The 25,242-nt window shown below is 43.3% G+C and overlaps 1 protein-coding gene across 6 annotated transcripts in view; it reads right to left on the reverse strand.

The window, feature by feature from the left end:
* Positions 1-11,667: 11,667 nt before the first annotated feature.
* Positions 11,668-25,242, reverse strand: part of TLE1 (TLE family member 1, transcriptional corepressor) — an 89,307-nt gene continuing 75,732 nt past the window's right edge. For 5 of the 6 annotated variants that reach the window (XM_035030362.1, XM_035030360.1, XM_035030359.1 and 2 more), the window contains 6 exons: positions 20,425-20,674; positions 18,283-18,530; positions 14,972-15,119; positions 13,381-13,531; positions 12,399-12,475; positions 11,668-12,252 (listed from right to left, as the gene is read on the reverse strand). In XM_035030362.1, coding sequence (XP_034886253.1) covers positions 12,145-12,252; positions 12,399-12,475; positions 13,381-13,531; positions 14,972-15,119; positions 18,283-18,530; positions 20,425-20,674 — 982 coding nt within the window. In that variant the 3' untranslated portion in view covers positions 11,668-12,144. The remainder of the gene's footprint in view (positions 12,253-12,398; positions 12,476-13,380; positions 13,532-14,971; positions 15,120-18,282; positions 18,531-20,424; positions 20,675-25,242) is intronic. The other variant, XM_035030364.1, reaches the window with a different exon arrangement.

The raw sequence follows: 25,242 nt of genomic DNA on the forward strand, positions 1-25,242 counted from the left end.
TCAGAATAGAAATAATGGTGACAAGAGAACCTTGTGAAACAGTCTATGGAAATGCCAGGAGAAACACTGTCCACCCGAACAGGATAGGCCCTGATATTTTTGTGACTATGCCAAGAAGTAATTCTCAAAGTTCTCACAATTGTGCAAGGCACAGCTGTCAATCACTGACATAAGGAACCACGCATTATGTACAATCAAATTTGTTCAAATCAAACACACATTTTTTGTTTATACTCATTTATATATCTCCCAACCTAACTCAAAGAAATCGTATGTGCCTCAAGGGCTTTAGTCAAGCCCGGGTGGGATGTCCGCCTGGACCACTTCACTGTGAAGAAAGAGAAGAAGGAACAGAGAAAGTGGCAAGTTTAATGTTTTTTAGCTTGTGGAAATATTAGCTAAAACTGGTGTCTTATCTTAATGTTTTTCTGCCCCTCCTCCCCCCAGGAGGGGGAAGAAAGGCCAGCACCAAAATCCATGTCAGCACGTCTGTGTGAGTCATTGAACCAACCCAACTAACTCTCCAACACCTCGCCCCCAGAAAACGCGTTGAGCTGTGGCTAGGGAGAAAGCTTCCCTCAGCTATGAATGCTAAGAGGAATGTAGCTAACGAGGGCAGCATGGACTCAGGGCTGAGCTCGTCATATGTGAGTACTGCTCTACAGAAGTGTTTTATCAGACAGGCAGGTATGTGCTAAAAAATTTAAGAGTTTATATATTTCATACCACCACTAACAGGTAGCAATTGATATTTACTAAGTGCAAATAATCCACTGATTTAAAACTTAGTCGATTTAATCTGAATAATTTAAACCTAGTGTTAGTAGAGGAGGCCAGAGAAGATGGCATGCTGAATTGTATTTTTATTTTAACAAAAGGCAGCTGGAAAGGCAAAAAATTCATAATGTAAGTGATTCAGCATCTCTACACAATGCTAAGGGTTGAAATCCTTTTGAAGCCCTCAGTTCCTTTTGAAGAGTTCCTTCTGCTGCTAATTTGCCCATGATACTAAGAATTAGCCATCCTGGGGCGCCTGCGGGGCTCAGTCGTTAAGCGTCGCCTTCGGCTCAGGTCATGATCCCCGGGTCCTGGGATCGAGTCCCGTCCCGCATCGGGCTCCCTGCTCCGCGAGAAGCCTGCTTCTCCCTCTCCCACTCCCCCTGCTTGTGCTCCCTCTCTCGCTGTGTCTCTGTCACATGAATAAATAAAATCTTAAAAAAAAAAAAAAAAAAAGAAATAGCCATCCTGTGTTGAAATGTTCAGTTGGATTATGGCCGTGGCAAAGCATTTTTTAACAGTATATCGCTTACCTGTGGGGGATTCAGCTCTGCACGTGTTAGGGACCACCTAGAGCTTTTTAACTATTTAGACATGTACATTAAGATTTCCAACTATTTTGGGGCACCTGGGTGGCTCAGTCAATTGAACATCTGCCTTTGGCTCAGGTCATGATCCCGGGGTCCTGGGATCGAGCCCCACATCGGGCTCCCTGATCCATGGGGAGCCTGCTTCTCCCTCTTCCTCTGCCCGCCGCTCCCCCTGCTTGTGCTCACTCACTCTCTCTCTCTGTGTGTGTGTCAAATAAATAAAATCTTAAAAAAAAAAAAAGATTTTCAAATATTTCATCCTAAGAGTCCACATCTTCTAGAAGGCAAAACATCTAAAATGGATATAAATTATAAGGAGATGTGACCAAATATTTAGGCACTACTGCAGAGATTAAAATCAACTAACATTTACATTCTGTATACTGAAAATTCAGAAAGTACACATATTTCAGTGTCAAAATATCTGATATAATAAATTACAGCCCAGAGGAGGTGGTCATCATACTGTGAAGTATTAGTCCAGAAATCAGAAAGACAAACATGGTAGACAAGGAGATTTGCACTTTGACAAAGTGGCTATCATGGAAAGCAATAGTAATCACCTGAACCATATTCCTGAATTATTTGTTTGATAGGAGTTAGGACAGACATCTTGGCTAGGTAGATTCTATTTTATTCACTCTTTAAATAAGAGTCTTTCCAGCCCAATGATATGTCATGGGATCAAACAAACTGGCATTTGCGGTTATCAAAAGGATGCCTGCCACCTAGGCAGACACGTGAGTTTACTGTCAGTGGCTGGCTGTCAGCGGCCTTTCTGATCTTGTTGCCATGGAAATTGACATTAGATAGGTGGGGAGAGGGGGAGTTATAGGTTGCATTCTTATTTCATTATTTCAAATAAGATGTTTGAACCTTTTGCCTTCTTTGCACCCATCTGAAACTGGTTTCCCTGGTAACAGAATCATGGATGCCACCCCCCTAAGAGCTGAGAGCAGGAACTCTTTCTTTGCTGATCTCAGAAGACAGCACTGAAGGGGAGAGCCAACAAGGCTATGATTCCTGGGATCAGCTAAGGGGGTATAAGGAAGAAAAGGAATTGGAAGTCACCTGAAACTTCCTAAGGTTAAAAAAAAAAAAATGCAAGGTTTTCAATTCAGGATCTAGTCATTCAGGTAAAACAAATACCCAGGTGGTAGTCTGCCACCAATTTTAAAAATTGCCATCACACGAGGTAACTACCTAAACCCCACTGGTCCACACAACTCCTCTCAGACAGCCTGCTCGTGCATTTTCATACACATCATGCTCGCTTTTCTTAAAGGGGACAAAATGGAAAAGGAAAATTCCAGACAAGGACTCATTGGGTCATCTCTCCCCATGGATCAATGTTTTCTCATCCTAAGTGGTCTGCTTTCCAAGGGACTGTAAGTTGTTCTTAAAAGGATTTTCACCGCAGAGGGGTGTATGTTCAGTGGAGAATGGGGTAGCACTAAAATGGTTGGTCTGCTTAAAAAAATACTACTACTACACAGGAAACCATAGGGGAAAGGAAAGAGTGGCCATTAAACTAAACTATTAAGAATGGTTGCACTTTACATTCCAAATGTGAAGTTATGTATCAGGGCTATTACAATTGTAGAGTGCTGTGCAATGGATTCAGTAGAATGGCCATGTAAACTGAAAAGCAAACTAATGTCTCTTCAAGCTCTGGAAACCACAGAAGGAATTTGTTCCCAAGTGGAAAACTCTAGGCAATCAACCAATGAATCACTCACCCAAAGAACAAGAGCTTTGTCTTTCTCATCAACTATCTTTTATGCACAAGTAGGATATGGTCACTTCATACAATTTCAGAAAGAAAACCAGAAGGGCACAGGTTTCAGCACAGACCTTATTTGAGTGCCGACGGTTTGTATTATGGAAAGGGAAACCGCGTGTTCCTTTCTTTAATTTTGCCATTTAAAACATTCCCATGAAATGTTATACCCAATAAAATAAGTTTGATAAAAATAAAGCCCTTGATTGAGATGCTTGTGTTGGGTGGAGGTTAATAAATTTTACTTTTGTGCAAACAAGAAAGCCAACTACAGAAATGAAAAATAGGTTTATAATACATTCACACCCTATGATCTAGCAATCCTATTCCTGAGATTATTCCAAGGAAATACTTCAAAGGAGGAAGAAAGCAGTTCTATATGTGAAGATGTTTAATGCAGCAGTAGCTATTAGAGTTAAAATGTGATAGGCAACGTTGTAGAAGTAGTCTAATAAACAGCGCTGTGTCATTTGATGGAGCCAATAAAAAGAGCTGGACTACCCAGAAATATGAGGAAGGAAAGGACTCGAGATAGCTTAATAAAAAGAGCAGAATGCAAAATGGAATGTGTGCTGTGCTCACATATGAATGAATGCATGGGAAATACATCAAAAATAGAAATATTAGGATGGAGAGGTTTTGAGGTTTTTTAATGCTGTGTAGCCCCTTCCTTCAATGACATATATATCATATACATACATATATATCATATATACACATATATACACACATATATCATACATATACATATGTATATACCATATATACATATGGACCCTTCCCGCCTCACTTTTGCAAGTGGCTTTGCACACTGGCTGTTGCTTATTGCAGAGCATACAGTAAAGCTGGGTTGTTACACTGGTTACTTCACTAACTTGACACAGAGTGAGGAGAATAGAGAAATAGAGAAATAATAGCATGCCCTGTTCACAGCAAGGGCAATGGCCACGTGCATCAAAAATTGCTGACACCCTGGGGCACCTGGGTGGTGCAGTCATTTAAGTGTCCAACTCTTGGTTTCGGCTCAGGTCGTGATCTCAGGGTCCTGAGATCGAGCCCCGCTTCGGGCTCTGCACTTAGCAGAGTCTGCTTGAGGTTTTCTCTCCCTCTCCCTGCTCCTCCCACTTGTGCTCTCTCTCAAATAAATCTTTTTAACATTGCTGACACCCTAACAATTAATGGACTAGGTAGAAATTGTGCAAGCCTTATAGCTCATTCCTTTTGGGTGAAATGCATAATATAGCCTTTAAAATGGCAAGAGCTACACACCACCTGGACTCTAAAGGATACCGAAACATGGATTTTCCTCTTGGAGAGGATAGTCCGAATGATTAGTGTTCTAAGAAATGAAGGGAACCCTCCCGATCTAACCTATTAAGTTGAAGCGCACTCACTGGCATGGCCAGCATTTTTCCAGAGCGCGGAGTGAACAAATACCCGTTGTCAGCTGACGGTGCCAGGACGTGAACGTGCTGCAAAGCAATTCCAAGTTTCTTTACATATTGTCTTTTCAGAAGGTGACATTTGAGTATGGTCATTTCTAGGGAAAGATGAAAGTGCAAAGGGTCCTGGACACAGAGGCTTGACTTCACAAGACACACAGATAGGCTTGAACCAACTGAACTCGAGTTCCCAGTGACTGTTCAGTTACTAATGGGACAGCTTTTGTTAAAAGTCTGCCCTGAGACCAAGGCATTTGCAATTAAAAGGCAGCTGATGAGGTCAATGGTCAGCTAAATGGGACCTCAAATAGCAAAGAAAAGTATGACCAGTGCTGTGTTAAATTCTCAAAACAAAGTCTGAAAAAAATAAAAAGATGGAAATTCTTTAAAATTGCTTAGAAATTCTCAAATTTGTTAAAATTGTTAAATTATCAGAAAATGGCATCTTCTTTAATCCCTTCAACAACCCTGTAAGGTAGGTATTTTTAGTTTATTTATTTATTTATTTATTTTAAAGATTTTATTTATTTATTTGAGAGAGAGAGAATGAGAGAGAGCACATGAGAGAGGGGAGAGTCAGAGGGAGAAGCAGACTCCCCGCCAAGCAGGGAGCCCGATGCAGGACTTGATCCAGGGACTCCAGGATCATGACCTAAGCCGAAGGCAGTCGCTTAACCAACTGAGCCACCCAGGCGCCCAACGTAGGTATTTTTATTTCAATTTTGTAGTTGGAGAAAAGTCCTGAGAGGGGCTAAGGAAGTTGCCCAAGGCCATACCCAAATGATAAATCCATATCACACCTGGGATCTGTGCCTGATTCCAAACTTGGTGTCCTTCCAACACATCACAGTGCCCAGTGGGCTATTTCTGGTTCACATTCTCATTATCAGTAGGGCATCACACCTGCTCAACTACAAAAGAACCTTTGGTTTTAAACAACAAAAACAATATAGAGGTAGGTTATAGTTCCCTACTTTTAACTCACTATTAAGGTTTACCATCATTGGGGTTAGGAAACAACCTCTTCGAAGCAAGCAAAGGATAACGGTGGAAAATAATGAACACGCTTTCTTAATATTGAAAATAGAACATACAAGTTTATGTAACAGAAACCTATCCTGAGAAAATTAGACATCCACTTTAGGTGTCTAAAAGAAGTTATCAAGGCTCTACAAAGGGTTTCCTAGATATGCTAATGGGACAGATATCTTAAGTATGGGGATCGGATGGTCAATGAGCTGCCCTCGTCAGGATCCTTTCGAAGAATGAATCTAAGCTCGAGCAAAACTAAATGGGAAAATGAGGTATTGCTTATTGCCTCTCATTAGCAAATATTTTTTTAGAGTAAGAACAATGTGGTGGACCTGAGGCAAGCTAGCATGACCATGCCCTGCTGGGAGTAGGATAAATAGGCCTAGGATTTCTAGAAAGCCATTTGGCAGTGTATATCAAAGATCTGAAATAACATTTTATCTTTTGATGCAGTAATTCCATTTCTCGGGATTAATTCTAAGGAAAGGAACAGAAATAAGGAGAGAAAATGATATATGAACATTTTCTTTACAAGGATTATAACAATATCTCAATGTTTGAAATAGCCTACATACCTAACAAATGAGAAATGAGCAAATTATAGTAAATATAACATTGAGTTGTTTGTGAATAAATTTTAATAAAGAAAAATAAAGTCAACTGACTTACAAAAAAAAAACCCCCAAGTAACCCAATTAAAAAATGGGCAAAGGACATAAATAGATGTTTTTCCAAAGAAGACATACAAATGGTCAACAGATACATGAAAATGTGCTTACCATCACTATTAAGAGAAACAGAAATCAAAACACAAGGTGGTATCACCTTACACCTGTTAGAGGATACCTATTATAAAAAAGACAGACGCTAGCAAGTATGTGGAGTGGGAAGCCTTGGTGCATTATTGGTAGGAATGCTCACTGGTGCAGCCACTATAGAAAACGGTATGGAGGTTCCTCAAAAAATTTTAAATACAACTATCATGTGATCCAGCCATCCCAATTCTGGGTTTATCAAAGGAAATGAAATGACAATCTCAGAGATATCTGCCCTCTCATGATCAGTGCAGCACTGTTCACAACAGCCAAAAGAAAGAAACAACCTACGGGTCCATCAGTGGATGAATGGATAAAGGAAATGTGTCACACACACACACACACACGTACGCACGCGCACGCACTCACGCACACACACAAATGACTATTGAGCCTTTAAAAAGAAGGAAATGCTGCCACTTGCAACAACACGGATAAACCTAGAGGTCACTATGCTAAGTGAAATAAGTCAGAGAAAGACAAATACTGCATGGTATCACCTATATGTGCAATTAAAAAAAAGAAGGTTGAACTAGAAACAGTAGAATGGTGATTGCCAGGGGCTGGGAAGTTGGGGAAATAGAGAGAGGTTGGTAAAAGGGTACAAACTTTCTGTTTTAAGATGAACAAGTTCTGAGGGTAACAACACTGTAGTGTATAACTGAAATTTGCTGAGACAGAACTTAAGTGTTCTCACTACTCCCCCCAAAATAAACATTTGAGGTGATGGATACATTAATTAGCTTGATGGGGGGAATCCTTTCATAATACATACTTCTATCAAATCATTATATTGTACACTTTAAACATCTAACAATTCTTTTTGTCAATTACACCTGAAGCTGAAAACAAGAAAAGAAAAAGAAAGTGAGAAACATTATAAAACCACACGGACAAGGTGGTAGAACAAAATTAAGACAATAGGCTTTGGAGTCTGACCACCTGGGTTCAAATCTGACTCCAACCAACAATTAGCTGTGTGATCTCCAGCTAGTTACTGCCTCTCTATGCCTGTTTCCTTATCTGTTAAATGAGCATGAACCCCGTAACTACCTCATTGGGCTTTTTGAAGATTAAGTGAGATAATACAAAGTGCTCAAATGTCCTTGAGTTATTTGGTATTTGGGAAATACTCAACAGATGTTCATTCCTATTAATCATCTGTATTACATTGAACATATTTGGTATGAAAATATTGTTTCTAAGAGGCACCATTATGGGGTTTATTTTCTTCCTCATACCTTACTATATTTTCCAAATTGAAATCAGTGGTATATGATACTTCTATGAATAAAAAAAAAATTATCATGCGGGAACATCTGGAAGCCCTTGGCCCATTGCCCGGCATACAACAGTTCTTCCAAACACTTGCTGAAATGGCACAATAGGTTGTCCTCGACAGCTAATGCCAAATGAGTAATTTACATCCCAGACTGTTGAGAGCTGCCTGTCAATCCTTTACTGTTGGGTTTCCTTAGGGCAGTGCCTCACCCATATCCCCCTCCGTCACCATCAGCAGATTCTTCCCCAAACCCCTCTCCCTGGAATAATTTCACCTTAGTCACCAGCCTGGTGGCCACCTCGCCAAGGGCTTGAGGTCACATCTTCAGTAAATGCTGGTGGGCTGACTGAATCTAATATGATAATCTGAAGAATAAAAACACTCTATAAAGTCAGCAGCTTATTGTTTTACACACAGTAAGTATTCCAATTTTCAAAGAACAATTTCTAACTTTTAATTATGCATCACCACTCCAATTAAACATTCTCAAGGCTTCCACTACATTAGGTCCTTACGGTAGGTTTTCCAACCCTGATAGAAGGCTCATATAACTCAGATTAAATTATGACTAAATGCAAAGAGCAACTTTTTAAAGTACTCAATTTGCACTTAGTTGTATTATAATATTCAGCTTCAAAAGTTCGTTTTGAGAGCAAAGACTAATGCAAGAACAGCCACTTCAAAACAGTATGTCTTGTGTTTTATTGTCCTTTTAGTTCTAATCCTTACCCACAAAGCTTAAAAGATGGGAGAGTTCCAGTCTTAAGAGAATATGAATATCCTCTAATAGTTTTTGAACACACCGATAGTTCACTGTAAAGATTATTGCTATAGATTAGCAATTCTCAAAGTGTGGTCCCCAGTCCAGCAGCCTCAAGATCAACTGGGAACTCGGAGAAATACAAATTCTCAGGTCCTGATCTACTGACTCAAAAACTCGAGAGATGGAGACCCAGAAATCTGAATCTGTTCCTCCTGGTGATTCTGATGCAGTCTCAAGTTTGAAAACCACTTTTCTAGAAACATGAACCAACTAACAAGCATTTAACTGTTTAAGTGCCAGGACAAAATATGAAGCCAAAGCTTTGGTTGCCTGGAGAGTAAATTCCCCAGGGCAGAAAATAACCCTTACCCAAGCTTCATCTTGCTCAGGGGAGCCCGAAACTGTGGTGATCTGACAACTTCATTGCTGAGCGAAGAGGGAAGAGAAGATATCCGAGAAGAAAAAAATCCATAGATCTAGAGCTGAGTGGAGGGCTTGAAATGTCATCACTCAAATTTCAAGCTGATGACAGAGGCAGCAGTCTCCTGATGGCATGAAGCAGCATGCCGAAGTTAAGAATTTGATCTCTCCGATTTGTTGGAAAACTCATTTCGGAAAGTCACAACCTCTGTGTGCCATTAGCTCAAATGCCATTTTTTAAAATCCCTGTATGAACGCTCTATGGCTTTAAAACCAGATGCTACTTACCGGTCACGAAATTTAAAAAAAAAAAAATTAGGCCATCAAAAATCCCATCTCTCCACCACTGTGAAGATTATAATTTACGTCAAACACTTCCCTACCACCTGGCAAATAGCACAAACTTAAAAAAAAAGTTAATCATCATATTGATGAAATATTTTGTCCTAATTTTAAGTGCTAGAAACATCTAGTTAACTAAGGAAAGGCATTCCAAACCTAATCTCACTAGGATTTCAATTTTTACCCAGCGAATTTCAATTCCATGGAAGAGTTACATGGCAGAAACCCACATTCAAGGTGCAAAGACTGCAAGTGACCAAAAAAAAAACCCAAACCAACACAAAACAAAACAAAAATATTAAATACATCTAGGGATAATGACAATCATCTCCTAACATTTTTATAGGTGGAATTGCCTAGCACGGCTCTTGGCACATACAGGCGATCAACTTCTAGTTGAACCTGAATTTATAATCCATATTCAAGGCACAGGGTATACCAGGGTTTCAACAACCCCATGATTCCAGGCTCCTTGGGGACAGGAGTGTGACTCCTAATTTCACAGTTTAGGAAGAAATCGCTTTCCCACTCATATCCCCCAATTGTGAGACAGTTGCTACTCAGTCCTGCATCACGTACCTGCTCCTGATCCCCAAGACTCAGAGAAGCAAGCATGACTACTGTATCATTCCCATTTTATGTGTAGGGAAGCCATTGTCTCAGCAGTTCCCCAAGATTCCAAACACCCTGAGCAGAGGAGTAGGACCAGCCCTCAAATGCCTCTTCCAGTACCTCACTAGCAAATGGAAGTGGTTTCATCAGATTCAAGATAGTCGATGAGCTGTAAGGGCTAGACCCTCAGAAAATCTCGCTAGAGAAAGAATCTCAGAAGCATGGGAAACAAGAAAGCATGGAAGGAAAAAATGCACCAACAGAAAACAGGACTATTTCTTTAACCCAGAGTCCTTTCAAATACGCTCCCCCTCTTCTTGATGGGCAGGTACACAGCTGCACAGCAAGCAAGAGACCCCACTTTCCAGGCCCCGCGTGACTAAGTCCCAGCCAATAGAAATAATGACCAGATTCTTCAGTCACCTGCTTGCAAAGACATCCGTTTCCTTGGACTTTCACTTTCCCCACTGCTGGCTAGAATGGGGGCAAGGGAAGCAAGCATGAAAACACAGAGCTACACTGCTGGTCTGGGTCTCCAGGGGAGACACAAACCCCTGTGGTCTCTAAGCCACTGTACTGGTGGGTCTCTATTGTAGCAATGTAACTTCTCCCCTCCTATTACAGAAAATAAGGGAGGCAGGCAGGAAAGGAGAGACAACAGAAAATACTATATTAATAAGCCATCAGAGTCTACAGTATAGAAACGTACTTCATTATACAAGGAAGTGATGAGAGAGAAATCAGCCTTAGTAATCAGGGCTCTGCCATTCACTTAATGAGAAGAGAAAATATTGAAAAAACTCTCTGCATAAACAAATATTATTTTGGCAAAAAGCAAACAAAATAATGTTAAATGTATAAAAACAAGAAGGTCTGGATAACAAATGAAAAATATTAAGACAAACTGCCAACAACTTGCTCGATCCTAAGAAAACAAGAACATTAAAACTTCCTTAGGTGCTATTTTTAAATAGCCAGGAAACGTGGTTTAAAAATATTAACCATTCTTTCCTAAAGTATAACAGTAAGTAATAGGTATATGAAGATATGAGCCATATAGCCTTTTCGGGAAAAGGAAACATGCATGGTCAACTTATTAAAAGCCCAGGGTTACAGGTTTCATCTAATCAAATTAATAAAAGCTTGTCCACCAAGAGGAAGACCGGACTAATGAGAGATTGCAATGGCTAGAAGCTGCAGGGAAAGCCTTAATGAGAAGAATGGGGCTCAGTGCTGGGTGTGACTGGCTCAGGTCAACCCATATAATAGATTAAGTAAGTATTACCGAGACAAAACCAGTTGGCATCCCACCTTTCCTTTACAGGTTAATGAATTCCACAGCTTTGTGAACATCATCAATCTTAACACTGAACATAAGTCACCCACATGTCTTGAGATGTGAAGCTTGCCAAGGGAGACAATAAAAGATCTGAAGATGCTGGACTCTCCCAGAGAAGAGGATATTCTGTCTCCCAGATAATCACTAAGAAAAAGCAGAGCTTTAATTTGTGACGTCCAATCACAAGAGTATTTTTAAAAAAACACAAATCTTGATGAAGTTATTTTAGCTTCCCAAATAAAAGTATCATGAGTAAACCTTCAAGTACTGACTATTTCTGGTCCTGAGTTCCCAGTAACTCAGAAGTGTTGATTAGGTACTAGCGCAGTGCGAGCCCACGACTGAATCTATTTGCAAATTCAAAAGTGCATGCTGAAACTTCCTCTGCACGTGTGTGGACTTTGCTTCTAAAACCCACATGAGTGATCCCAAAGCTTTGATTAAAAACAACAAAGAAGGAAAAGGAAAACCACTTATTGGTACTAAAGCCTTTACTGTAATAAACCAAATATATTTACAATTTATACAAATGTTTAACCTTCAACAAAAATACAAAAAAACATTTCACAAGATGCAAAACCAGGAAACAAGTTCATTGGAGACACCACTGCTCTACCAAGCACAGACGGTGAGGAGAACTGCAAGGAACAGGAAGGTAATCTCGGCAGATCACACAGACAGGAAAGAAGAGGCTCTGCCTACTCCCCTTGGCCCCTCTGTCCACTCTGCCTTGGTGCTCCGTTTGGTCTAGGTAGATGGGTGACCTTCAGTTGATGGATTCGTCGCCTCCTCTTTGTAGACTCAAAGTAGTTTTGTGTCAAGGTTTGGAAACAGGTTTTCGTGGTTTTTTTTTTTTTTTTTTCTCCTTTTAAAGTTACAACTTTTCTATTTCTACAAATTCAAAACATTTTGGCCCGATTCAACTCTAAAAGTTAAACCACATCATGTTTTCAGTAGATGACTTCGTAGACTGTAGCCTTCTTGTCCCCTGAGCCAGTGACTATGTACTTATCATCCACAGAGATGTCACAGCTCAGCACGGACGAGGACTCTTTGGACTGGAAGAGAAAACAGTGGGAGCAGGTTTAATGTGAACAGAGCTGCTCAGGGGCCCTGCGCCTCCCCGAGGTGCCTTCACTGCCGGAGTCATGGAGAACGCCCTGATCAAACGGTCATTCTGGGTGAGGAGCACTGACTTACTTACCTGGAATATACTAGCTCCGTAGGGGGTCCGCCAAGCATTGAGGAGGTTGTCTTTGCCAGTACTTACAAACCACTTACCTAGAGTTAGCAAAGGAACACGGAGGTGAACACGATTAAAATTCCTCCTATACTCTTAGCAACCTGGACTTCAACAAACTCAGAGCATTTCTAATCATGAACTATCATGTCCAAGGGCTTGGCCAAGGACGGGAGGAGAGAGAGCAGGCTATTTAAGTCAGGGCTCCACTGTGAGCCATCTGTGGTCTTGGGTTTTGTCTCAGCAGCAGCAGGGACCCTGTCAGCCCCACAAGCCACCGGATACACTTGGGACGGCATCACACCCAGCACACAGTGGGTCCTCAAATACTGACTCGATAAAGCTGCTGGCTTTTAGTCCATTTCCTCATGATGAAATTGGGACTGGGGAGGATTAAAGGATGAACTTAAGTAAAATGCCAGATACAATGGGCTCAGTGACTAACAGCTACTCATCCCTCCACCCATCTCGAGAACAAGGATCTGACCCCACGTGAACTTCTTCCCTCTTCATCTTCACCGCAGAGTATGTAACAGTGTGGGGCAAGCTGAGTGTGCCCTTCTCTGATCCTAGTTCCCTATGCTGCTCAGCCTGTAAGAACTTCCAACGTGGCTGCCCCAGGCTTCTATTAATCCTGCCCCCTTTCAGAGTGGTAACTAATTGCCCTCCACCTCTGCCCCAGACTTCCCCGCTTAAGAAAAAAAAAAAAAATCTGTGTCAAAACCTTGTATTAGGCAACTACATCCCCTGCTGACTTTTCCCACATTAGGAAAACAGGCTGAAACGGACATCACTATGCTCTGAGGAACATATTAAGACAATAGAATTATTGCATCCAGTTGCTCAGAGAACATTTTTTCCAGACATGATCTCTACTATTTTTTTTTAAGAAGTATTTTCCATTGAGGCCATTGGCGTCCTCCAGTTTCCTTTCAGCTCAACTCACCACAATAAGCAAATTTTAGGGACAGCACGCAGCTCTCATGGAGATGCAGCTGGTACTTGTCAGGCTTATTTACGTGAAGAACTTCCACATTGCTACTCTCCATGCCCACGGCCAGCCACTCCCCAGTTGGGCAGTATCCAAGGGAGAAGATCTGTAGGAAGCAGAACAGGCTCACTAGTGATTTTGCCCAATAAACCGAGAAGTGAAATGGCAACCAGAAATGGGGGTAAAACAGCAAGAGAGGGGGATGTAATCAGCAAACTCCAGACTGCAGTATAGTCCACAGGACAAGAGACCCAACACAGACCAGCCAAGTGTTAAACATCTTTAGGAAAACAATCAGAAAGCTTGGAATACATACATCACATGTGATGAAGTTATTTTTTTTTTAATTTTACGTATTTAAGTCATCTCTACCCCCAATGTGGGGCTTGAATTCATGACCCTGAGATCAAGAGCCGCATGCTCTACCAACTGTGCCAGCCAGGTGCCCCCAAGAAATTATTCTTAATAATAATGACATCTGTGTGTAAGTATGTTCTAATGTGGTCCTTGTCTTTTGCAGATACTTAACTGGGATGCTTGTGGATGAAATGATACAATTTACTTTAAAACGATCCAGTGTTTGGGGGCAGGTATGATACAGGATATGATACAGGTCATGGGTTCGCAACTGTAAAGCTCAGTGATGGGCAAGTGGAGTTTACTGGACACTTCTCTGTACTTCCATATATGCTAGGGCATTCTCTGCACCCATGTATATTTGAAATTTTGCATAAGAGGTTTTTTTAAAACAAAAGGCAGACCAAAACAGTACCCTAGCTTATACTGGGAAAAGGGCTAGAATGAGGAAGACTCTAAGAAACTCCACAAAAGACTAACAGGACATGAAATTGAGTAATATGCATAGCTGTATGCAAGTAATGATCAGAAGAACAATTCCACCCACAGAAGACACTTAAAATGGCACCATCTTTCCCCAAAACAAGCCTAGGTTCAGACACTCGATATCTAACGCATTTCCACGATCCACAAAGATGCCATTTCATATCATTTCAAACCTCCATCAATCTAGTCAGCCACGAGTCCATTTTCCCAGGGATGAATAATAAAATGGGCATCCACAGAGACAGCACCGCATTTTTTTAAGCCCCCTAATGCAAGGGAAATGAACTAACTTTCAGAGCTGCTGTGATTTTTTCTCGACTCCTCGTGATAACCCTGCCTATTTTTCAGGCTCTCTTTATATGTGAATCAAATAATCATCTCTCACCCCACGTTGGACGGTGGGAATATGTTCCAACAGGTCAAACTGTAGGCTCTTCACTGAGTAAGTTCCTTCAATGAACTCATACATAAATAAAACTAACAGGTCTTCACCGATAGGGTTTTAGAAACCACTCTAAGCATTTCAGGGACACTGTCTGTTTGTCTGTGGGGGTTGTTTTTGTTTGTTTTAAATCAGCGTCTCATAGTCAAGGCTGGTCTATCTGCCTTGTTCTTACTCAGGTGGGGTGTGAAGGAGGGAGAAGGATGCCACACGCAGACCACGTCAGAGATTGCCGGGGGCAGGGAGCGGGGAGCCCGTCACCTGGGAGGTAAAGTCGTGCTGCTGCAGCTGCCGCCCCTCGCGCAGGTCCCAGGACCTGACCGTGTTGTCCAGGCCGCCCGTCCAGAGCTTGGTGCCGTCGTTAGAAATGTCAATACAGCTGGCCCCGTCTGTGTGGCCCTGGAATTGCCTGATAAAACAAACCAGATTGAATAATGATTTCCTGCCCAAGCTCAAGGTAAACACTGTTGTGTTGTTAGCTTTGGACTCGGTGTGCATGTGTCATCTCTTCAGTGTCTGCTGATGTGCAAGATCACACTAACCTTCCCCCGAGGAGGGAGCAGCACCTGCAGATTTTCCTTTTCTTTTTTCGAGGTTCAAGTGCCAAAGACGTGGAATGCCATTTTAGGTCATCACACGGGAGGAATAAAATGCGCTCTTATAGCTCTTCTTACAAATCCGTCTGGAAGGGAAAATTCCTCCCAGGTCTGGAAAAGTGTCTGAGTGTTGAAGGGGGTGCGGGGGAGGACAAACACACAGAATCCCGAGTATGTTCTGTAAAGAAAGATGTAGGCCTGCATCACGACATTACGAGCTCAGGGTCCAGAAGCACTTACTTTTCCATGAGTGAATCCACACAGCGATACCCTTCATGGCAACAAAGCATATGAGCTCACATATTTACTCAACCTTGCTTTCTGTATTAGAAAGAGCCCTACATTAGGAAATCTGGACTCCCAGAGACAAAGGGTCATGCTGGCCTCCTGACTCAGGGGCCAGCATGAGACAAAGCTAATTGCTGAGGCTGACCCATGGGCACCTCAGCGGGGAACCTGCCTTGAAGCTGAGCACAAGGTTGTTCTCTTAAAGGGAACTCTTGTGCTTCAGTCAAAAAACACTACCAAAACCAATCAACCAACAGGGATTTGCAGAGTGCCGATGCTCTGCCAGGCCAAAGGCGGGGGTGGGTTGCTGAGGGAGAGGCCAAGGTGAGCCATTGCAGGGCTGGTGATTTGTGGATCCGGACCTGGTTTTCCATGCCAAGAGGGAGCCAGCAGGGATGTGACCAGAACAGGCCCAGTCACTATGGTGAACCAGGAGGGATTCATTGGAGTGGTTTGAGAATTTCAACACCCAAAGTTTCTACGTCTGTCCTTCCTCTAGGTCCCCCTCACCTTATTGTTCCCGCAGAACTCCAAACTTCTAAACTGAGCTTAGAATTTAAAGAGCGTGGAAGATAAGACAAAAGCACCACTTGCCATGAATTCTGAGACAAGAACTATCACTTCAAAGACTGTTCCTCCAAAAGCTATTCTTAATGTCCACCTTAGTCCTCTCTCCTGCACGCACCCAACCGTCCCCACCCCATCCCAGGCACACGTTCCCCAACCAGCCCCACTTTCCTCCAAGACTCCCCATAGGTCATGCAGGACTACTGAAGTCCCAGGTTCATCTTTTGAAAGTTCTGCTATTCCTTCCCTCAAACTGCTCTGGAAACCCAATGACCTCTCTGCATTTCACCCCTGCCTTCTCTAGAACTCATGAAATACTTTACTCCTTGACTACAAATGCCTTTCTCTGCGGACTTCAGGTGCCTGGTGGATGTTCCATCCCTCTGTCCACAAATCTCAGCGCTACTCTTAGGCTCCCAGAAGATAGGTTTAGACCATGCAGGGTCTCAGTAAATACTGAGATACTGAGCAGACTCCATGCCACCCTCTCACACAGAGTAGCTGTTAGCCACATGTGGCCAACCCAAAGTGAGCAAGACATTCATAAAGCACTACCCCATTATATCCAGCAGCTGTTTACTCCCGGAGACCGGCACAGAGCAGGGGTTCGGAGCACAGACATGAGAACAGCATGCCTGCGCCCCATCACATCTCCCCCACACCCGACTGTGTGAGCCAGGCAGGCAGACTTAACCTTTCTGTGCCTCAGGTTCCTCACCTATAAAATCAGGGTAATAGCAGTGCAGACGTTATAAGGATTAAATGGATTAATATTTGAAAAGCCCTTAGCATTAAAATTTTAAAAGTGTTATTTATTCAAATTTTTTTTAAAAAAGAAGAAAAGAAAAAAACAGCAAACACTGGCCAGGCTAAAAGTCTGAAGGGGCTGTCAGCTACAGCTACGTGTGTCCATTGTGCTCATTCTGAGCTGCCCAGCACATGACAAGAGAAAAATAATGGTCACGGCATCAGCCACACACAGGGACAGAGTGGGGCTCAGTGACACTGACTGGATTCCTACAGGGGTGGTTTGGAAGGAGACGAAGCTGGTATACTGACTTCGAAAGTCCATCCATTCACTCTGGCACATGGACCCAAAGCATCAAAGGAGCCCTGCTAAATCATCCACCAGCCTAACACCACACCATAAATGAAGAGTGTTTCTGAGCAAAGAAAACGGAATGAAAAAGCGGAACACACATCAGGTTTCCCTGGGATGCTTAACTAGTGCTTCCCTTTGTAAAGACTTTTCTGTAACATCTCTGGTGTGGACTCTTGACTTCAGCAGAGGGAAGGCACTGGCTAGAGCCAAGGACAGACACAGAGGTGGCAGGACTGCAGCTGCCACCGCAGTTAAGAGAACAGATTGCAGGAAGCCGGGCTCATTCCTAGGGTGGAATGACTCCTGGACAGCACTGATTTAGTAATTGAGAAACATGCATACTTTAAAACCATTTTGTGGGCAAAGTTCATGGAATCTCCTTTTAAAAAATATATATTTATTTATTTATTTGACAGAGCGTGTGCTCACAAGCAGGGGGAGCAGCAGAGGGAGAGGGAGAAGCAGGCTCCCCGCTGAGCAGGGCGCCTGATGCGGAGCTCGATCCCAGGACCCTGAGATCATGATCTGAGCCGAAGGCAGACGCTTAACTGACTGAGCCACCCAGGCGCCCCTGGAATCTCCTCTTCTAATGTCCTTTTGTTGATTTTCTGTTATCCTCTATCACTCGGCTCCTACTTACACAAACAAGGTTCTAGCCAAAGCCAAAAGCACCTAGTATTAAGGACCCTCCATACCGCCAGGTAATCCATGGTATGTATATGTCAGGAATATATTTTGAACAAGTCTGGCATCTGTAAGTGGCTGAGGAATGGGGATGTTGGGGAGGTAAAAGGAAAGTGTGGGGGACACCGAGCACAGCAGCAAGGCTATAAGCTCCCCAGAGGGGCAGGGTCACAGTTTTGTCTTCACACTCCCGATGCCTAGAGCTCCAAGCCTGGCACACAGGAGGCTCTTTACACGGGCTGAGAGCCTGGGTGCAGGCCCAGAAGCAGGAGGAGGTCTTCAGGCCCAGGTACCCAAGGAGGGAACCCCCACCCTAGAAAACCACCGCTGCTCACCTCACCAGCGTCTGGTTGTGCAGGTCCCAGACGGCGATGTTACCGTCACTGCAGCACGAGAAGCAGACCTTGGAGTCGGGGCTGATGGCCAGGGCGTAGCATGCGGGGGCCGAGGACGTCAGCTCTGCCTTGATGCGCGGGGTGGGAGCCGCCAGGTCCCAGATGGACAGAGTACTGGCCTCCCCTCCCACGATGAGGGTGCAACCGTCAGGGAGCAATTTGCAGGAACGGATGTAGTTATCCCTGTTCTGTGAAATAAACGTAATTCAATTGCTATGATGCATGACCAAGCAATAACAATACCATGCTCTCTAACTGCTATCTTGGTTTTTGACTTGAAAAAGTGGTATTTCGTGGACACCTGCAAAGCAAGAGTTCTGTAGCAAAGATTGGGTTCCAATTGTAACTGTCCCCTTTGAAACAGTCAACAAAACAAACTCCGAGGCTCGCTCGGGCATGTGCAAACACTAAATGGAACTTCTCTTGACGTCCAGTTTCCTGCTGAGTAGAAAGAACTGAAATGATCAGCGGATGTAAGGTAGGTGTGCACGTACTTCTCTGTGAAGAAACCACTTTTCAAAGCTAGTTTATAAATCTCTGACCTCATCACCCGCCCTTATTTACTATTTGGATAGTGCGGACCTGCTGCCTACCTTCTGGTTATCATTACTCTTAAATCTCTATCTAAGGCTTGTGCTGACTCTTCATTAGCCACGTGGCTCCTTATTAGAACTTTAACAGAGCTGCTTTCTCAAGGGGTAATACGGCTGCTGCTGTTTTCAACCCTCTCAGTCCAAAGAAATCGATAAAAGAGGTCATCTCTCTATCAAAACCAGCACATATTAAAAAAGGAAGGTGGGAGGGGCGCTTGGGTGGCTCAGTCAGTTAAGCATCCAACTCTTGATTTCGGCTCAGGTCATGATCACGGGTCGTGGGCCCCGTGCTGGGTGTGGAGCCTGCTGAAGATGCTCTCTCTCCCTCTCCCTCTGCCCCTACCTCTGAAAAAGAAAAAGAAAAAGAAAAAGAAAAAAGGAAGGTGGGACCTGAAATGACCCTCCCTTCCCTGAAAGAAATAACTGCTATCCTTCAACCCAAATAGACAGAACTGAAGTTCTCGCTATGCTTTGGCCATGGCCTATTATTCAAAGATGAGAAAAAACTTTAAGCACATAAATCTCAAAAAAGGTGATGAGTGTCACAAAATACTCCTACTATTTTAGAACGTCGGCCTATGATCTTTTAAAGTTATGTGATTAAAAGGTAAATCAATAACTCCTCAAAAAAAAAAAAAAGGCTTTTGTATCTCAAAACACCACTGTTCTTTTTTTTAAACCTCTGGCTCCCGAATCCTCAGCAATGGCTGGGCAGGCGGTGGGTAAACTGCACCACCGGCCGCGGCAAAGCATAAGCAGGCCCCGTATCAGGGGCAGTGTGGCCCTGATTCTGCGTCAGGCCAGTGGTATGTGGGCTATAAACTCTGGGGTCACAGTTTGTAGAGATCGGAACATGCCCCAACATGTGCTATGATCCTGAAAAATGCAAAACGGTATTCTACTCTGAGAGCAGGTGGATTAGGGTACTCCGGGAAAGCGTTCTCACCATTCCCGTTTCGCAGGCGGCCGCCCCCCGTTTTTTTGCAGTGTGATCTATTAACCTTTCCTGAAGTTCAGGTAATAAAACCCAGCCAGCCCTCCCAGGTCTCCCTGAAAACACAGACCCTGTTCAGAATGCTTTTTCATGCCACGTTATCAAATGTTTACTATTCAATATTTATCCGAAGGCCGCAGGGAAATTAAAAGTTGGGTGGATTGCAGGGCTCAGAGTCCAGGCCTCGCTGTGCTTTCATTCATTAAATGGGAAACCCCCTTTTGAATACACATTCAAACAAGGACAGCTTCTGTAAACTACTGTACAATGTTTTTTAAAAGAAATCCATCAACTCTGGGATTTAACCGCCGAAAGAGCAACAAATGAAACGTTCACATTTCAGGGAGAGGGGTGGGGGAACTAACTAGCTAACACAGGAAACAGAAAGGGCTTCCATTTCCTCCTAATGGGAATAAAACCCAGGCCCAAACAGCCATTTCCTTATTGAGTCTCCAGAGAGACATTACCCTCGTGCGCCAGTTCCTGTTCGCTCACCAGACAGTCGAGCTGAGAGACGGGGCTCTTGTTGCCGGGGTGGCTGATGTCCCAGACCTTGACGCAGCCCTTCCCGCCCGTGTACACGTGTCTCGTGGGGTTGCTGATGGTCACGGCGCACACCACCTCCCCGTGGTTCAGGGTGTTGATCTGGCGCGCGTGCCGGGGGATTCCAGGTCCGATGAGGGCGTCAGGGGGGAAAGGGACAGGCTGCATCTGACCGTCTGCAGTAACGTGGAAGGAGTATGCACTTTTGGAGAGGGGGATGGTTGGAGAGAAAGACAGGATAGGAGACAGAGAAAACATTTATCATAAAGCAGCTGGTCATTAGCTCAGCAGCATCTATAAGGAAGACAAAGAAGGGAACGATTCTCCTTAGGATTTTCTTGAGATCAATAGAAGCTGAAGTATTTACCGAAGGAGCAAATTTAAAATACATAATAACGGAAGCCTAGGGTGTACCAAAAGACAGGTATATTGAACTATATTTTTTAAGTATTTAACTTATTTTTCAATTGTGTCTAACCATTCCATAATGCATTCCTTCCAATCCCATATAAAATGCTAACTATGTTTCCAAATTAACATAAAATACCTCCTTCCATGTACATTGTATAATTTTATGATTTCTTAGCATAATTTTAAATGATTATTTTTTATGCTTCAGATGAAGCCCTTAAGAACTTGTAGTAATTTCACACAGTAAACAGTATATTTCAACACTGACAAACAAAAACAGTTTTCTCAATGCACCAGTTTCAGGCTTGAATTTACTCTCGCATAATCAAGAGAAAATAATAAAAGATTCTCTTACATCAAATAGCTTGATGATAGATTTCAAGTTTTCTCCTTGACAATCTCCCTGTCTCCTTTGGCCATGAACCCCAGTTTTATCTAAGGCAGCAAAGCTACTCTTTGCTTCACCATGTTCCCACCACTGAGATGTACATGGCTCAACATACATGCACTGCTGGGTGGCATTAAGCTCATAACCTCAAAGGAAGGGGTCCTGGGGGGGATACAGAAAGAAGCTCTCTGTACCTTTGGCTCAATTTTGCTATGAACCTAGAACTGCTCTAAAAAGTAAAGTTTATTAATTAAAAGAAAAGGAATTTTAAAAGGGGAGGAGCATCGGGGTTCCTGCCTGCCCTCTTTTCTTACTCCTTCCTAATGCCTTAACTATGAGCAAGGTGACCCGAGCTCCACCAGCCCTTGGGGGCCACAAGCTGACTCTGAAGATGGAAATCAACTGCTGAAGGAAGTGGAACACAAACACAGGATGCAGAGCCCTGCTGACAGCCGGTATCTTTTTATGGGAGAGAGAAATAAACTTTTATGTTACTTCAAGCTATTGTTTTCCTCCTGGGTTCAATATGAACAAACCTAATTCTAGGACATTCTTGTTTCCACCCCAAAATCTTAAAGCATATTGTACGCTTTAAGATCTAATGACTTGAAATCCAAGCACTAATATATCACAGGCATTATAAAACATGCACAGAAGAAAAGATACTTTAGAGGGTGGAAGATGCAGAAATGCTAATATCCACCCCCAACATCCAAACGGATGGAATTATGCACTTTGAAGACCACTGCTTTCACTTTCTTCCTATCTGAAGCCATCACTAGGCATTCTAGAAGTTCACCATGAAGCCTTTTCTATAGGTCTGCATACATAACAAATGAAGTATGTAGACTTTCCTCCTGTCCGTGACCCACTGGGTAAGTCTGGGCCCTTTATGGAACTTGTCATTGGCACCTTGCAGTCCCTTTACAGATCTAAAGACCATGGGTATTAACACAGAATTCAAATTTTCATTTTAATGCTAACTCAAATTTTGTAAAATAACTTAGCATGCACAAAATTGAAAACTGATACAGGGTTATCAGGTTTCCAACCTGCTCACACATAAAACCTACATACTTCCCTAAGCTTGAGAAGAAAATATATGCTGTTGTTTTCACTCTATGAAAGCAAAATACCAAATACATGAAGGCTTGAGAAAGAACTTCCCCTTCTCCCAACCAAATGACACGATCTTAGAAATATGTTATTTCCTGACAAACTGGTTCCAATAACTAATATTACATGGCTAGCTGGACCAAATCCTTAACATTACTCTTAATGTGAATCATTGAGCACATATAATGGGAACCCTACAGGATGTACTAGAAAATTAATATACAAAACAACCATAGCTCAAAGCCCTTACATCAAAACAAGCCACTAAATCCCTTATTTTTTTTATCCAACAGTATCCTTTGGCGTCCTCAGTTAACATATCAGACCCACATGATATTTTAATACATGTGCATTGAACCTATGCCATTTATTATGGGATATTCAGAGTTGGGATCAAGTAGCATTGTACTGCCCTTGAAGATGGGACCACAAGAGCTGAAGAATTCTTCAAGGTCCAGGAGCAATTATGTGACCCCCTAAGCTGGGTCTGAAAATGACAAACAATGAACTAGGTAAAGCTGGAGAAATGACCAGAGTGTTTCATGAAACAATCAAACGGAACGTATTTGGTTAGAACAGTGGTTGACACAGGGGGAGAACCTGCCTCTTAAAGCTTTCTTTAAGAGAATAATGGCACACGTGAAGGTCTGTTTCTTTGTCTGCCATAAATCAAGGTGGGCACCTCCAGGGAGGCAAACTCTCCACCAGGTACCCTTTTAGCAATTCTGGATTTTTAGGGGAAGAAAATTTTACCTTGCTTCAATTAGAAACCCTCTTGTTACTGAGTTCAATGTTCCAGATTAAAACAGATGCACGAAGTGTAGACAAGAGAGCTGTACGCTCCTTTTTTGGAAGACACCCACCTCTCTCCCAGGTGTCTTCTTCTTTAAACCACACAGGAGGTCTGTGATCATCATACTGAGGCAATTTAAAATTGATTCACAGAGCAGTGAACTGCTGCCAGAAGCTGGGAACATTTCTGGGTCCCCGGGGAAATGCACAGGGATGTTAATACATCAGTCACAGGGGGCCTCACAGGAAGCTGGTGCCGCCTGCGGTGCTGGAGAGCCTAATCAAATGAACAAACCAGAACGACACAAAGGGCTGATGGGTCTCAAAGAGAGATCAACTGGAAGGAAAAATCAGGGGAGCAGACGAGAGTCTGGAATTATTCACCTACAGGAACACAAGACACAAGCATATCGATGAGAAAAGGCCACGCTGATGGTGTATCATGACGACATTAAAGACATCCCAGAAGGAAACTTAGATTCTCTACTTATTGAAGAGCCAGGAAAAGTAAAATCAACCAGGAAGGAGAATTTATAAACACATAGTGAGGATTTATAAATATCTCCCAAGCCTGAATTCAGAAAGAGGCCAGCCACCGAAGAATGCATATGGAAGGACTGGATTTACAGAATTTCAAACACAGGCAGAATTCATCTGTGCTGTTAACCCAGAGTGGGGGTTCCCCTCAGCTACTGGAGAGGACCACAAGAAGGGCTTCTTCAGTACTCTTGGTGCAAAGTCACTTAGCTATACACACACCATTCATGCACTTTTCTGTATGTCTATCTCAATTCTAAAAGCTGAGATTTATTTGTTTGTTCAAGAAAAAGTCAAGAGGGCTCCTGACTGATGATCAAGTGGACCAGGTCCACAGCTAAGTCAAGAGCCCAGACTCGTGTGTTAAATGTATGGGAGATGCCCGGCTCGCTGGCCTACCTGTGGCCATCCTTCCTGGCCTCACTACCTGTAGCCTGTAACGTGTCTGTTCCTGATCCACAAGACAGAAATACAACCAAGTATAAGGGATGCAGGGGTTGCTCTAAGGGTGAGAAGAGCTGCAAAACCATTAAACATTGAACACCGTGCTCCACACCGGCAGGGCCCTCAGAGAAAGGGAGCATCGGTATCAAACACCCATGACTTTAAAAGAGGAGAGTGAGGGTATGCTCAATCAAGGGCTCTTTTATCAACCAGTGGGCGAGCGTGAGGATCAGGAATGCAGAAAGGGAGGAAGGTGCGGGGTGGGAGTCAGGAAAGCACATGGCAATGACGAGGCAAAGGAAATCCATAGATCCTGAAGGGCAAGAGTGGAGAGACAGCCCTTGACAAAGAGGAGAAGAGGACACGTAGCCAGGACTGTGGCACACTGTGAGGCAGAAAGAATGAGCTCCTGGTGCCCTCGTTAGGGGCCACACTGCTGGGGCCACCCACTTGCACCCAAGAAAGCCTCAGAGAACTGAGCCCCTGCCCCAACCCAGCTTTCTGCACAAGCACCTGCTGATCAGGATCTAATTACGAAATCTGGTTGGAGAACTGAAAAGAATAAAGCCCCCTGGACAGCACAGATGTAAAAAACTGAATGAAGTCAAACTCTTTCGGAGCTGAGGCCACTTCCTTTATTGGGCACACAGCAGAGGGGAAGGAACTCAAAGGAAGGAGTCCCCACCAGGAAGCCTCTCGGGGACAGGAGCAAGCTGGAAAACAAGACCGCGCTTTGGAGAAGCAGGTTGTTTTTTTTCCTAGCTCTGCTGCTAATAAAACTATGCTGTGTTCTGCGGCCAAAGGAAAACAGGTGTTTACAGAGTCGTTGGTTTGCTGGAAATAGACAGGAACGGCAGCAGCGGGATCCAGTAAACGGTGATGAAGAACCACAGCCCCCAGAGATCATGGCCGCAGCCAAGACCCCGCCGCCTGTGGACTTGGCATTCTCAACGGGGAAGCTCCGGCTGTCGGAACAAGTATCAAAAATCCAATCACGCGCTCTTTGGGGCTCGCCAAGTCCTTCACAATATATTGTGGCTGGGCCTCAGTTCATGTGACCGTCCTGTATCTGGAACTCCCTG

This window comes from Mirounga leonina, unplaced genomic scaffold (assembly GCF_011800145.1).
Source record: "Mirounga leonina isolate KUSES-001 unplaced genomic scaffold, KU_Mleo_1.0 Mir_363, whole genome shotgun sequence".
Lineage (NCBI taxonomy): Eukaryota > Metazoa > Chordata > Mammalia > Carnivora > Phocidae > Mirounga > Mirounga leonina.